This window comes from Vigna radiata, chromosome 10, assembly GCF_000741045.1.
Source record: "Vigna radiata var. radiata cultivar VC1973A chromosome 10, Vradiata_ver6, whole genome shotgun sequence".
NCBI lineage: Eukaryota > Viridiplantae > Streptophyta > Magnoliopsida > Fabales > Fabaceae > Vigna > Vigna radiata.
In genome coordinates this window covers 11,885,965-11,901,793 of record NC_028360.1, presented here as the reverse complement: position 1 = coordinate 11,901,793, position 15,829 = coordinate 11,885,965, and the positions used below count along the sequence as shown (strand labels likewise).

At 25.2% G+C, this 15,829-nt stretch overlaps 2 protein-coding genes across 3 annotated transcripts; both read right to left on the bottom strand.

Moving 5' to 3' along the window:
* Nucleotides 1-98: 98 nt before the first annotated feature.
* LOC111240529 (histone H2AX) lies at nt 99-950 on the bottom strand. Its single transcript, XM_022786563.1, has 2 exons — nt 646-950; nt 99-502 (listed from the first exon to the last, which is right to left on the bottom strand). The coding sequence occupies exons 1-2, from the start codon at nt 841-843 to the stop codon at nt 281-283; spliced, it is 420 nt and encodes a 139-aa protein (XP_022642284.1). The 5' UTR covers nt 844-950; the 3' UTR covers nt 99-280.
* A 5,756-nt stretch (nt 951-6,706) lies between these two features.
* LOC106775033 (histidine-containing phosphotransfer protein 1) lies at nt 6,707-9,104 on the bottom strand. Of its 2 annotated transcripts, XM_022786562.1 has the most exons (6): nt 9,012-9,104; nt 8,775-8,905; nt 8,608-8,676; nt 7,491-7,562; nt 7,149-7,221; nt 6,707-6,978 (listed from the first exon to the last, which is right to left on the bottom strand). In XM_022786562.1, exons 1-6 carry the CDS (start codon nt 9,072-9,074, stop codon nt 6,940-6,942), a joined length of 447 nt encoding a protein of 148 aa, XP_022642283.1. In that variant the 5' UTR covers nt 9,075-9,104; the 3' UTR covers nt 6,707-6,939. The 2 variants fall into 2 exon arrangements, with proteins under 2 accessions (XP_022642283.1, XP_022642282.1); XM_022786561.1 differs by lacking the exon at nt 6,707-6,978 and having other exon boundaries at nt 6,998-7,221.
* Nucleotides 9,105-15,829: the final 6,725 nt, after the last annotated feature.

Sequence of the window (15,829 nt, the reverse complement as noted above, 5' to 3'; positions counted from 1 at the left end):
CAAATTCAAAAACAATACGGGCAATCTATTGCATGATGCCATTACGTTTGATACAGATGGATTTATAAGGCGATATTAGAAGTGTCAACAATAACTCATTAAAACGATCAAAAACACCAATTTTCATTTCTCATATACATCCAAAAAAAGACATACATCATTTAGATCATCGGACTGAGAAATACTTAACCTCTCGGGAAATATATAGAGATAATCGAAACCAAGTATATTACAACCAAAACGAAATTAACCTATTTTTCTAAAAAAAACCATTAAAACCCTAAAACTCTTGAGAAGCGGACCCAATTTCGCCCTTCCCCTTGCCAACCTTCTTGGGAAGAAGAGTTTGATGAATATTGGGCAACACACCTCCATTGGCGATGGTGACAGACCCCAAAAGCTTACTCAGTTCCTCGTCATTCCTCACTGCAAGCTGAATATGCCTAGGAACAATACGATTCTTCTTGTTGTCTCTGGCAGCATTACCAGCCAATTCCAAAACCTAAATAAATAAACAAATAATTGTCAACAAACAAGTTACAGAGAAAATCAAGATTTTAGGTCAATCAGAACCCTAACAAACACAATCAATAAGAAAAACAAAAACCGATTAAAATTTAAACCTAATCAAGAATCGGAACCAACCTCGGCTGCAAGATATTCAAGCACAGCAGAAAGGTAGACTGGAGCACCGGCACCAACACGCTCTGCATATTTGCCAGCTTTGAGAAATCGAGCAATTCTTCCAACCGGAAATTGAAGGCCAGCTTTCTGTGATCTAGAAACAGATTTGGAAGCCTTGGGCTTGCCCCTCCCACCCTTGGTTGAACCAGTAGAACTCATTTTCTAATATGCTTAGAAATGAAAACCCTAACCCTAGAATTTGCAATTGGGAGAGTGAATTAGAAGTGAGGCAGAAGGTGCAGATGAGAGGAGATGTGAGTAGAATGTTATTATATAGAGTCCGATAATCCACGCTGATTGGTTGAAAGGGTACGACACGGATTGCCAAGGTGGCATCCCCACTGAGATTCGCGGGAAACTGCTTTTTCCATTTCAAGAATTTTCTACCCTGCCGCGCTACCAAAATGTTCAAGTGTTTCTTGTTGCATGTATTTTAACACAAATAATTAATTAATATAAGAATATGTTTTTTATACTATTGTTTTTAATTTTGGTTGAAAATGTTATAATAATAAAATTTAATAAAAAATATTAAGAAGAAAATAGATTATTCAATTAGTGTAAATTTCGGCTGATATCTAATAGCTAGCAACCAAACAAAGGTATATAATAGGTTAATTGCTTATTTTATCAATGGTATGTACAAATTTTACAGCATACATAATAAGCTAAGTGGTGTGTAAAAGTGTAAAAACATAAATGTATTAATTATTTATGGTAAAAAGTAAATATACAAAAATTACTCTTAATTCTTTTATAAACAATTTAAGTTCACTTACTTAAAAAACTCAATTTAAGGTAATAATCATGATTTTCAAGTGATATTAGGTTGTTATCAATGATTTGTAAATTTACAGATAATTATTATTAAAATAAACTGTAATATTATGATAAGAAAGGATAAAATTGTATGATAGCAACTACTTATATAATAATGAAATTGTAAACAAATTATATATATATATACCCTATTTAAGCTTTATTTCTTTTTCCTTTGTTTTGATCATGTTTAACTTTTTTATATTTGTCATTTAAATTTTTTATAATTATAAAAATTAAAATTAATGATAATAAATGATAGATAAAATAAATTGTTTTTTTTTATTGTTTCATGATTAAAAAATGATTGATTTCTAAGAAAATTTAAAAATCCTTAAGAAGAGGAGGAAAGTTTGACCCCTAAAATGTTGTGCTATTGCATACTTTTAATTTCAAAAATATATTATAATTTGTGACGTATTTTTGTGCACAAGTTATAAAAAAAGTTCTAGAACATATTAACATCAGAGAGTCTTAAAGTTAATACAGCAAATTATCAAAATAAATAAAAAATATTTATATATAACCAATTTGTTCTAAATGTCACTTGAACATACATTAAAATGCTGTTAATCAAAATTATTAAATTTTAAAAATACTACCATGAAATATTGTCTCTAAAGAGGCTTACCTAATAGTGTTTCAAGTTCCAACTTAAATTATTAGAATTATTTTGACGTTCTTCTAAATTTTTTATTTTAATTTTTATATAAATAATAGTTTTTTATCATGATCAAGTGTAGAAAAAGAAATTGATTAGCATGTACTCCATTTTTAAATAAAAAATATATAATCCATAACGTGATTAAAAAAATATAAAAAAGAAGACAATCATCTGTAAGTGAGATGGAAAAAATGAGAATAATACCAGTGACTGGTTTAAAAACAATTTCCTCTTTCTAATTAATTAAATAATTTATATATTTAATCTAGAGTTATTAAAATTGGTTAAATAAAAAAAATGTCTTATCAACATTGAATGATTAGATGGAACAACTAACTCTAATTTACCTTTGATAAAATTTAAACTTTATTTATTTTTATTGATTTACCTAAAACAAAAGGGTGCTGATTTTATGATTTAGAAAAAAGATAAAATAGATTCATACGACACATTCAAATAATAATATTATAATTATAATTATATTATTTTTTAATTTAAAATCATAATAAATATTATTATATTATTAAAATTGATGTCAAATTAATATCTTGTTAACATGCGTGTCAAAATATCTGTTCTCGAAACAAAATTAATAAATTTGATAAGATATACATGAATAAAAAATACTACCAAAATAGAAATTAGTACTTTGAAAAAACAAAACACTAATTAAGTTTCTTTTTTTGACTGAATTAAGTTCTGATTTTTATAAAAACACTTAATTAAGTTTCTGATTTTATAAAAATATTTGATTTTATTTTTTTGAATTAACGTTAATATTATTTTAAAAATATCAGATATAAATATTTTAATATGTTAAATTATTTTCCTGATTAAAGAATTATAAAATTAGAAATAACTCATATTTTGACAAATTTAGATTTTAATATTTAATACTATTAAACAATAAATTTTGTTTAAAAAAAAAAACTCAATTAAAAAAAAGAGGGAAACAAATTAAATGACTAAATAAAAGAACAAATTATTAATTAAGTAAAAAATAACACTTCTACACTAAAAGAGATAAATTATTAGTAAAATAATATATAATCCAAACTCCCTAATTTCCTTATATTTATGTTCACCTATCCTTGATTGTGTTTTTACGGGTTTTAAAAGAGAACATTTTCACCTAGAAGTTACTTCATGAATTGTATTGTTTTTTTTTATACATTGTTTCTTGAGAGTGTCCTAACAATTATTACTCACAATTCTAACGGCATAATATTTCAATCATATGGTTTTAATAATGTTAATCATAAATATTTTAAGAATATATAAAATAGAGTACTAGATAGATATTTTAAAATAATGAAATTAAATATTTTTTTAAAAATAATTTAATAATATAAATAAAATTTCTTAAATTTATATTATTATCTAAAGTACTCGTTTTATCTCTGAAATTTTGTTTATAGGTTCTCTCACTTTTTTCTATTTCTAACTTTTCGATTATCTGTTTGATGAAGGTTTTTAAACGACAATAACCGCAAGGTCTACGTTTTTATCCGATCAATTTTTTCTATAGAATAAATAAGTTTCTACTCCTTTTTTCCTTCTTTATCTCTTCTAAAATCTTTGGTTTAGGAGCGAGGTATGTGTCATTCAGTTTTTTTTCTTATTCCTTATTGCTCCATGGTTTTAAGGACTTCCTTTGTTTTCAATTTTACTGTTTGTAAGCGTTTCTAGGATTTCCTTAGTCAAAAGTAAGGGTATTAGTTTTTAGAGCTCTATAGCTTCAGTGTAAGGTAAGAGAAGCTAGAAGTCTAACTTAAAATTATGCTTATGGTGTAAGTTTGGTGCTTGTATTTATGTTAAAACGATTGAGTTACAATTTCAATAATTATGCTAGTTTTAGGTCATTTAAATATGGGTAGTTGGTTATTTGATGATTGAATTTTGATGTGATGGAATTTGGATGTTATTGTTTTCATGAATTGTGTGTATACTGTTGTTCCGATGTCTGAAATTGGTAGCAAGGTTTAAGGAATGTTGAGTTATGAAAGACAGAGGTTTTTGGGGTAGGTTTTTATAGGTAAGTTGGTGAGGCAAAGTTTAGATTGAGAAATTTGATGTTGGAGGTCTAATTGTATGTTATTTGATACATGTTAGTATATTGAGTCGATAAAAATATGATAAGGAAATAGGTATGAGTCGATGTGGTGGTTTTAGAAAGTTTTAAGTTCAAGTTATGGGATTTGACATGTGAGTTTTTTTTATAGGTTTAAACCTCTTTTTGGTCCCTAAGTTATAAAAATTGTATCAAATGAGTCTTTTTTTGACTTGAAATACTGTTTTTGGTTGTTTCTTAACAACTGCTACATCTTTAAATTGCTCTGATTTGTTTCTTAATAATAACAGCACTTTAGATTGCTCTTTGTACTTTGACCATGAACATCAAAAAATGAATCATTTGATACATTTTTTATAACTTAGGAACCAAAGGTTTACATTTTAAAAGTGGGGACTAAACTGAACATTCGTTCATAACTTAAGGACCAAAAAGAGGTTTAAACCTTTTTTATATAAGGGTTAGAAAGGAAAATCGGAAGTTTAAGGTTGTTTATTAGGTCAACTAGGACTTGTCTAGATATTGAAATAAGTGAATCTATTGTGGAAGTGCTAATTGCTTGATAGGTTGAGTTTCCTTACCCATTTTAGTACTGCTAGATATATTTTCTTTATTTTATTTTTTAACTAGTTGAAATTGAAAGCAGAGAGGTTGTGAGGAAACTGAAGTCTTAGGGTGTGTTATTGGGTCTATTATGACTTTTTCATGTTGTTAGTTTATAAAATTTGGTATTAAAAGGTGTAGGTTTGAATTTAGGTAACTTAGAGTAATTGAATTGGGTTGGCGTTGAGCGCCCCTTAAGCGTCCTTTTTATCGAGATCTCTAGCGTTGAGTGTCCCCTAGGCACCCCTTTTCAATGGACTCTAGCGCCTATGCGTCCCTTTCTGGCGTTGAGTGTCTTTTTCAGGTCTTTGTTTTATTACATTGTTTTTTATACTCTGACGGATGTTAATAGTTTTCATGTGATTGCCTACTGTGTTTATACGAGTTTACTTATGTGAATGAAAGATTGTGGAAAAGAGTTTCAAGGAGAAATTTCTTAATGTTTTATCAAGTATTGAGTATATGAATGTATGAAACTAAGTATTGAAGTTTATCATGACACTCTAATAATAATCTATTCTTAAGTAAAGAAGAGTGAGACATGTGATGAGAGTAGCAGGTGGTTCTTGTCTAGGAGTTTTACCTTGGTCAAAGACATTTGTAAATGACTAACCTTATATGATAATTTGGGTTGTGCTAATAGTATTAGCACTACAAGTGCATAAACTACCATAGTTCGATATTCTTACTATATCCAGATGAATCAAGTTTATATTGATTAAATGTATAACTTGTGTGGTTATTTAGCTTGGAGTTGTAATTTGTGTTGATTTATTAATTATTTTAGGATAAATTTGTTTAGACTAGCTTACCATCTTATTTGTATTGTTGTGTATGTTCATGTGCATTGTGGTTAAGGTATTGTGGAGCAAGCATTGGATGGATGAAGGTTAGATGTTTAGTCTTCTTTAGACTAATCATATATATATATATATATATATATATATATATATATATATATATATATATATATATATATATATATATATATATATAGTTTTGTTCTAGTTGGTTTGTATATAAAATTAAATTTTTTAGTTATGTTTTGTACAACTATGCTGAGACTTTACTTGTTATTTTGTCGACTATTCTATTTTATTAATTATGTGATAGTTCTGTTATAATTTAATACTATATTATTGGGATATTATATAGAAAAACAAATCACTCACTAGTAGAAAAATTGCTTTTCATGACGAGTAAAAATGATCTATTATGACAGATACCTTGACATCATAGTTTTGGACATCATAATATGTCCAATCATACTTAAAAATTTAACCATTTTTTTCTTGCAAATATTTTTATAAAATTAGATTAACCTTTATTAATAAATTAGTTTAAAAATTTAGATGACTACTTCAAATATAGACATTTTGAATCAAAGAAAGAGGGGAGGAATGTTCCCTATTCTGGTTATGGTGTAAATTAATTCAACTATATTAGAGAAAGCATAGGACATGAATAAGTAATGGTAAAAGAAGTCAATTTAATTCTTTCATAGAAAAATGACACAATAATAATATTTATATTCATTCAACACTCGTGACAAGAATAAAATAATCATAAAAAATATTATTTTCTTTTATTTCTATAGAAAAATAATATTAAATAAATATAAAAAATTATCTATATCCAAATATCATTTTTCTAATTCTTATCGGGGCCAAACTTAGCGTTAATTAACTAAAATTTAGATATGCATTTTGTTAAAGTGTTGCGTTATTTTTACTTAAAATAAGTTCCATACAATTTTTGGATGTCCACAAAGAGTGAGTTAAGCAATGCAACATGAAACATATTGTGTCATCTTACGTTGCAGATAAAGAAAAAGAAAGGATAATTTAATATTACAGATAGTGGAGAAAGTGAAAAAGATAAAATTACAACAGAATGTTGATGAAACATGCTACTTTTATGGTTATTGCAAAGGAAAATTATATTTTAACAATTTTTTTTTACAACAGGATACGTGTCACTATTTTATTGATCTGTTTGAATTTATTCTAAAAAAATATTTAAAATAGACCAATCACAAACTGTCACGTATGCGTTGTCAAAAAAAATTGTTTCCGTATCCCTTATCAATCACCACCCATTAACCAAGTCTCCTGTAGGCAAAAACCTGCTGCTCCATCTACAATCACATAAGTAAAAATAAAACAACTTTAGCAGAGACATAAACAGTTTTTTTTTTTTTTTTTTACATCTTTTATTAGGGTTTAATTGTTCTATTCAGTTGGTATGTAAAAGCACTTATATAAATATGGCACAATGCAAAATTACTACATGCCTCCATTCCCTTACCTTAAACAGAGTTTCAAACTTGCTTATTACCAAGGAACATTCCTGTTTTATTTCCTGTAAGATTTTGAGACACCTGAAAACCAACGTGTATTTTCTATTTAGCATGTCCAAGGTTTATTAGTAAATAAATTTACAATGATGTTTATAGAGATTTGGTAAGATAAATAGACCTCTTTTATTTCAAGAAAGATTACTCTAAATATTAAAACAGAAAACTGTCATCTGCTAAACTCAAGATGTATCAGTTAATCTACTCTGAATAAATCAAATTGTCAAATCTTACAGAAGACTTATATGCATAGTATATAGAAACACTTTGATGGTTAATAATTCAGACCTTACCCTTCAACATTTTGTTCCTCACAGTAGTCTCTGAAGGCAATGCAGACCTTCTGAACTCTCTGTGCACCAATGCTGTGTTTCCAAACAATCCAATAACCTTATCAAAACACTCATTTTTTTTGTGTGCAACTTCTGTGTCTAATCCTCAGGAAAGTATATTTTATGATAACACAGTGATGAAAAGTAAATACAATTTTGCTATATTTTAAATTAAGCGCAACAAAACTCGTGAAGATAAATTTAAGAGATTCTAATAACATCTTAATAAGTATATTTTAAATCTAAGTCAATCTTACAAAATTGATTTGCAAAATAAAATATGTCCTTGTAGGGAAGTTCAACAGATATATAGATCTCCATACTGGTAAGATATTGTTTGCTTTGGTACCACTTATAGGTATCTTATGTATATATAAACTCATCTTCATCTCTTATTTTATTCTTTCACCTTATTTGATTTTAGGTTTAAACCTTTTTTTGTTTCCTAAGTTAAGTTCTGATGTTCAGTTTAGTCCCCGTTTTTAAAAATGTCAACCTTTAGTCCCTATGATATGAAAAATGTATCAAATCAGTCCTCATGACAGCACTTAATGAACAATAAATCACAAGTTTTCATACCTAGGTATCCAATATTTTGTGATTTGTTAACGGAAGGTGTTATGAACAACAAATCACTTAATGAACTTGTGATTTGTTAATGGATAAGACTGATTTGATACATTTTTCATATCATAATAAAGGTTGACATTTTTAAAAGCGAGGACTAAACTGAACATCAGAAGTTAACTTAGGGACCAAAAAAGGGTTTAAACCTTGATTTTATTACCACTCTAAAATGTCTCTTATCATCTTATATGTATATAAATCTATATTCATCTCTTATTTTATTCAATGTGAGACTTTGTTTGTATCCAATAGTCGTTACTTAAACATAATAGATTTACTTTATCTTTATTTCGTGTAAGATTTCCACCAAATACATGTAAATTGCGAAAGTGAAATTTCAATCATGAGAGAAGAGTAATGCGAAAAGTACTTAAGTGCATAAAAAATGTCACTTTTTTACTGTTGAGTTTTAAGAAATGGAGAAACTATAGAGGTAAAGAAGTATTATCACCTGGAGCTGCTACCTTTCAATTGGTGAACATGAGCATCCACCCTTTTGAAATCAATGTTATCCTGTGCTCTGTTTGGGATAGGAATCAACATTCATTCAGAAAGAGATTCCCTAAGGCACTTTTTACAATGATCTGAATAACAAGGAAGAAATTGGTGAGCCCTTACAGTGTCTTTGCAAGTTCATTGAGAAGCCTTTCTGCATCCTCAAAGAAAAGATTCACCACTTCAACCACAAACTCTGGGTTGCTTTCATCTTGAAGTTGCTGAAGCTGATTAAACTGATCATCTAAGAAACCCTTTTCAAGGAAACAAATGCAGCAGTAACACAACATAGCTTATGAGATGTGAAACTTTATTTTCTGCTTCTCTTAATGCAAATTGCTCATCGAATGATATACTTACCTCATCAAACAGGGAAGAAGTGAATTCAGCCAATTGTCTCTCAAGCTGAGACAAATCATACATTGTTGTTGTTCTTCTTCTTTCAAACTTAAACTTACAAGATCTTAAGCAATTATGTTGTCTTCCTTCTACTACCTAGTTTATATAATTTAGTAGTTTTTGTTTTGCCAATAAACATGTGTGTACAATTTGACTTTTATAATAAAATATCTAGTAATTATCATGGTAATTAATTTGAGTTTTATAATAAAATATTTATAGTGTTTAACATAGAATGTTTTCGTAAGATTGCTCATTATAATTTAAGATTTATTATTGTAACAGAAACTTAAAATGTGAATATAAAATTATTAAAAGAAAGAAATATTTTCTTTGAGCTAAAATGATTGTGTTAATTAACACATTATTTATTATATATTCTAATTTTGGTAAAATGGTTATATTAATTATAACTTTTCTTTATTATGTATTTTAGTTTTCGAATGAATAAACAACTTTTTTTTTTTAAATAGTTCCTACCATTAAGCTAATTTTATAACTTTTATCATTCCAGTTTTCTTACGGTTCTAGAAAGTGAGACTGGTAATAAATATTGTCAAAATTTTATTTTAAATTTATTTAATTTGATCAATTCATTATTTTTTGAATCTACTATCAAGTATTCTAATCTTCATTAATAGAAGTTAGTTTTAGCATTTCAATTTTAAATTCAAGAATTTAACATGATAAAAATGATTAATAATTTTAATTTAAATGTAATTATATTATTTCTAGCATCGAAAATATAAATAACACAGAGGTAAAATCTAAAAATATAAACATTTTACCTCATTGCATTTATATATATATATATATATATATATATATATATATATATATATATATATATATATATATATTAATTTGTAGTCTATGTCTTAATCTATATCAAATATATTTTTAATTAAATCAATAAAAATCACTTGTAGTTTATATTAGTTATAATAGCATAATATAATTACAAAATTTTATATTTTGTAACACATAAAGTTAAATAAATAAAATAAAAATCACATTATACACTATAAAAAAATTAAATAGTTAAAATTTAATCAAAAAGTAGAAAAAAATTTCAACACTAGATAAAAAAAATAATAAAAACTTACTTAAAATATTCAATTTTAGTAATTTCAAACTAAATTAAGTTTAATTTAAGATAATTAAATAAGAATTTAATTTAAGCATTTATTGTTTATTTATGTAAGGTGTCCAACGTTGACTAATAATTTATAATTAGATTATAATAAACTAAAATCTAACTTAGGATAGGTTAAGGTCTGACATAGATTATATCAATTTATTAATTTAACACGGTTTATTAATTAAATTTTTAATGGGTAGTTTATTCTTAGATAGTATGTTTTACAACAAGATATTATGAAATAATTTCAAAATATTTACTGTCAATATTTATGATGTAATAATATATTATGAGAGTCTCTTATATCTTTATATCTTTAAAATATTATGAAATATCTTCCATATATATTCACTGTCAATATAATATGATATAACAATTTATTATCATATTATTTTATATCTTATAAAATACTTTTAATATATTCACTATTAATATTACTTAGTCAGACTATTCACATAAATAATCGCTCAATAATGAAAATTGACATTTAGTGATTTGAGGCATAATTTTTTCCATACTTATACAATCAAGTTAGTTTCAATATCATACTAGCATCACTCAGTGTTCTACCATAATCTTGCACATTCAAAATAGATTTTAACTTAATAGGAAATTTACACAAAAGATTTCTCAACACAAAACCAACAATATATATATATATATATAGTAAATTAACCAATTTTAAACCAAAATAAACAATATTATTAAAGATCAACAATATTAAAATTGGATAGTTAGCTTTTCTTACCTATTAAGATATTAAACAAGTCTAAGAATCTAAGAATAATTCCAACAAAATAAATTATATATATGTTCCTACAAACCATAAAAACATGAAAAATTCATCAAATAAACCCTCCAATTCTCTTTTAATCAATTATATAATATGATATCATGTGATAAAAAGTTTATTAGATATCTAACATATTTCGAGTCTTAGATTACGTACGAATACTTTATATATATATATATATATATATATATATATATATATATATATATATATATATATATATATATATATATATATATATATATATGATCAAATTTAGTAAATAAATCCATTAAATTTATGAAATTATCATTAAACTAATTGAGTTGATTCTAATTCTTATTAGTCAAATTCTTACCAATCTAATTAATTACTTATGATGAGATTCATTTATTTAATAGTTTTTATTTTTTATTTTTTTAAATTTGTCATTCCAAATGATTTTATTCATTCTAGGAAACGAACTATGTAAAGTGAAACATGATCTTTGTATCTAAAAATGTTATAATAAATTATAGTGAATAAATATTTTATGAAATTGACATGAGGTGAGAGAGTAAACAATGGACAACGTTGCCATGTTGAGGCGTGCCTTAATAAGCACGAGCTGTCTGTAAGAGCCCCATCACTCATTCACATTCACATATTATACTATTATATATATCACTTGTTATTAGAAATTTCTAATCAATTAAAAAAGCATTATCTTATCATATTTTTAATGTAAGAAACTATTACCATAATTACATAAACTACTGAGAATAATTAATTTTGTTTCTAAATATTGTTATCATTATATTAAATTTACTTCAGTTATTAAGGACTTTTCAACTTTTCTGATAATACATTGTAATATTTAATAGAACAAACGGCAAAAAAATGTAGTATTTTATAGAAAATACAAAAAATGTAACATTGAATTGATAGGAATTCACAATATATAAAAATATAAATATAAATATAAATAGATATATATAAATGAGTGTGTCGATAATAACAAGATAACAGCAAAGATCTGCACGCTGACTGCTAAACAGAAGCAGTAGAACATGCGACCTTACAAAGCTGTACGGTCTCCATTTACTCATATTAATATATATATATATATATATATATATATATATATATATATNATATATATATATATATATATATATATATATATATATATATGGGTTTGCTAATTTATGTAAAGTGATTTTTTAGTTGGTACATTTTATCAAGTTTTAGGTTACAAAAATGTCTCTGTTAAAAAAAAAACTAATTTTAAATCCAAGATATTTTAATAATTTTAAAATTTAATTTAAATTAAAAAAAATAAAAAGTTATGAAAAGTTCTGATTGATCGAGGAAAGTTATTAGTTTTTATTATATTTTTTTAAAAGGTAGTTATTTTTTAAAATAAAAAATAAAATAAAAGATAGTTGTTTTTTTAACCCAGACGGGTTCTATAAACCCATACGGGTTCTAAAAACCCAGAAGAGTTCTATAAACTCATACGGGTTCTATAAACCCAGACAAGTTCTATAAAATCATGAAAATAAAAATTGCAAAAGATACCTTTAAGTCATGGAAAATATGTTGTCTATGGATGTGATCCACCCATTTTTTAAAAACAACATAACTATAAAAATTATATTTATTTAAAAATATTATAATTAAAAATATTTTAGAACATCAGAAGATATTAATCTTGATTTAATTGAGAACAAAAGAATAATTTGAATTTTAGAATACTAAGTTTATTGTATGTTTACCATACGTGATGTTATCAGAGTGAAATTGATATTAGCATTCATGAAAGTGATTTTATATTATTGAGATTTTAAATCCTTCTTAAATCGAGTTAAATTTAAGTTTCATTTATTCTTTACTCATGTTTAAATTAAAATACGGATAAAGTTAATAAAAATATTTATGATAAAATCTTAGAAGTACATTTCAATATTTAAACAAAATATTCTTTCGATTATCTTCATTGCAATAAATTTAAATTAGTTAATGTTTTTAGGATTGAAATTAACAATTCAGTGGTTTGAAGTTTGAAGACTATTCTAACTATTTGTCCAAATCGTTCAAAAGATTTTTATAAAAACTTTTTAATATCAAAGTTAGTTTAATATTGTGAGTTAAAGTGATGATGTAATAAATAAAGATTATCTCTTTATTTTATTTATAAGTTTGAAAGCGAATTTTTAATTAATTTAATTATAATCCAATAATAAATAATCACACTTTATTTCTAAATTAATCGATATTAAAATTAATTATGTTAACTCATAATTCCAAAAACTGATATCACTAATAACTCATTGACAACAACTGAAGTAAGGATTGATCATTGGTCATTCAGATGATCATATTAATATACTAAAAAAATTTCAAAGTGTCATTTGGAAAAACATTGAAAATATAGGTAAATAATTTTCATTACTTATGTCAGATGAGGGTTAGTACCATTATTGGTTAGATTTGGATGTAGCAAAAGTGGAATGATTGATGTACAACATGTAAGTAATAATTAGAGATTTTTGACACTTCCAAAAGGACAACTCTTTGTCTTGAACTTCCTATCAACCTCATGTTCTTCATGTCAATCCATCACATTGCGACAACAACAACTGTCGAACCACACATTTCCACCCATTACTACTGTACATTGCCACGGGAACATCCCAACAAAACAAACAACATAGTATCTCAATCAATATCTAAAAGGATAATGATATATAGATAACATTTTTTTCACAATATTTGAACATCATTAGACGTGTCATTGTGTGATTCGTCTATGGTAATGTTATTGTGTCATTTAGACCAATCACATAATGACATGTATAATGATGTTTAAAAATTGTCAAAAAATATTGTCTATGTATCATTACCCTATCTAAAACCAGCTTATCGTCTATCTTTAATAAGGAATCTCCTATACATATTTTTCTTAGTACCAAAAACATATTAATCTTAAACATAAATTTTAAGTAATACTATGATAGAAAAACTTTGTTTATATTAATTAAAAAAATTATATTAATTTTTGAATCTGTATAAGAATAAAAAATATAAAAAATGTTTGACTTTTTATATTTATTTTAGAACTGGCATTCTTTAAATCTACTTCAATTTTCTAAAAATAATTTTATTGTATGAGATTTTACTGTATTTATATATACTCTAATATCTGTATGTGCTATATCTCCAATATAAAATCATTAGCAAAAAGTATGATAATCACAAATTTGAATTCACGTTACATTGGCTCCATAATAAGTCATTTCACATGACCAAAAGTAAAGCGATGAAGAAACATTGATCCTACTGTCATTGGTCATTCTTTTTTCTTTAAGATTAAGGTTTTCTATTATTGAAATTGACTAGAACTACAAAGTGCAAACAGAGCAATAACTTACTATGAGTTACTATGAGTGGGCAGGAGCAAAGTAGGACATTTTAATTCTTATAAATATTTGTATGTTATATATTTTGTGTATAGATAAATGATACTTAGACAACATTTCTTTTTATAATATTTGAACATCATCTACGTGTCATTTTGTGATTGGTTCAAAATTATTCCACAATCAATAATAATAATCATAAACACCATCATAGACTAATCATGACACGTAGATAATGTTCAAATATTGTCAAAAAAATATAATCTAAATATCATTATCCTGTATATATTGAAGTTGTATAACTTTGAATTATACAGACTCTTTGTTGAGAGTTTTATAGTACAGTGGATAATTACTTTTTTGGTGTTATAATTTTCAATAATTACTGAATAAATTTATATTCTTAAATAATTTTTGATAACATATTTTAGTTGTTAAAAAAACCCACTTAAACTCGACTTATTTAGCTAAACTCAAGGCTAATCAAGGTAGTCTACAAATTACCCACTAGATAAAATAACTCGGTATAATACTCAACTTTAGCCTTGTGAGCTAACCCATTGCAAAAGTAACTAAGAAATTAAAGAAAGCTTAATGTATAACATTTCTTTGTTATCTCTCTTATTTCGGATATTATTAGTAGAGAAATATTCAAATCTTGTTTTCGTGTTTTGGTGTATTACTTAAATAAGTCTTTAGTTATAAAAATTTAAATTTAGATTTCTTCATATTTCAAACTTTAAACGGTTTAATCTTTAAATTTAAAACTGAATAAATATAATATTTATAATTGTGAAACTTTTTGACATGTTAAGCTACATTTTAAGTTATATTTAAATTGTTTATACTATTTAATATATTTCAGTTTAAATGTCAGTTTATATCATTATTTAAAATGTAAAAGAAAGTTAACATTGACGAATAAAAAATATTATCTCCATTTATTTTAAAATTTAGAAACCGAAATCTATTTAAGTTTGGAACAAACATGAAATTTAACTCTGCATCCAAATATAAGTATTAAAAATATATTTATCGGATTTTATATTTTAAGCAAAGATATTTTTATCATTAAGTTGGTTATGATCATAAGGAAAATGCTAAGTGGTAGATCTTATTTAATTTGAAGGAGATATATATTTTCTGGGCTGAAAAAGCTAATTAATGCTTAATCTGTTTATTATGGATAGTTTATTACTCTTTATGAGAAGGACGATCAGTTTACATTTTATTCTGACTTCTTTGATTGACTGGTCATGCACTAAGCTAACCTACATGTTTCTTTGAGCAATACATGTGTTTGATAAAATGAGAAAACATCTTATTTTATCTGTTATATAGAGTGATAAGAGGTTGTTTATTACTATTGAATCTCTTCCACTGAATATTTGACATATAGTCTTTTTTATTTTATTTTTAAATGTTAAGCATACTTTTTTTTACAATTTAATTTGGATTTCATTTA

Coding starts and splice junctions, on each gene's coding strand:
- LOC106775033 (XM_022786561.1), bottom strand. CDS start 9,074: ATGTATGATTTGTCTCAGCTTGAGAGACAATTGGCTGAATTCACTTCT. Junction 7,563..8,607: donor TTGAAAGGTAGCAGCTCCAG/GTGATAATACTT, acceptor TTGGAAACACAG/CATTGGTGCACAGAGAGTTC. Junction 7,222..7,490: donor GAGGAACAAAATGTTGAAGG/GTAAGGTCTGAA, acceptor GTTGGTTTTCAG/GTGTCTCAAAATCTTACAGG.
- LOC111240529 (XM_022786563.1), bottom strand. CDS start 843: ATGAGTTCTACTGGTTCAACCAAGGGTGGGAGGGGCAAGCCCAAGGCT. Junction 503..645: donor TTGAATATCTTGCAGCCGAG/GTTGGTTCCGAT, acceptor TTATTTATTTAG/GTTTTGGAATTGGCTGGTAA.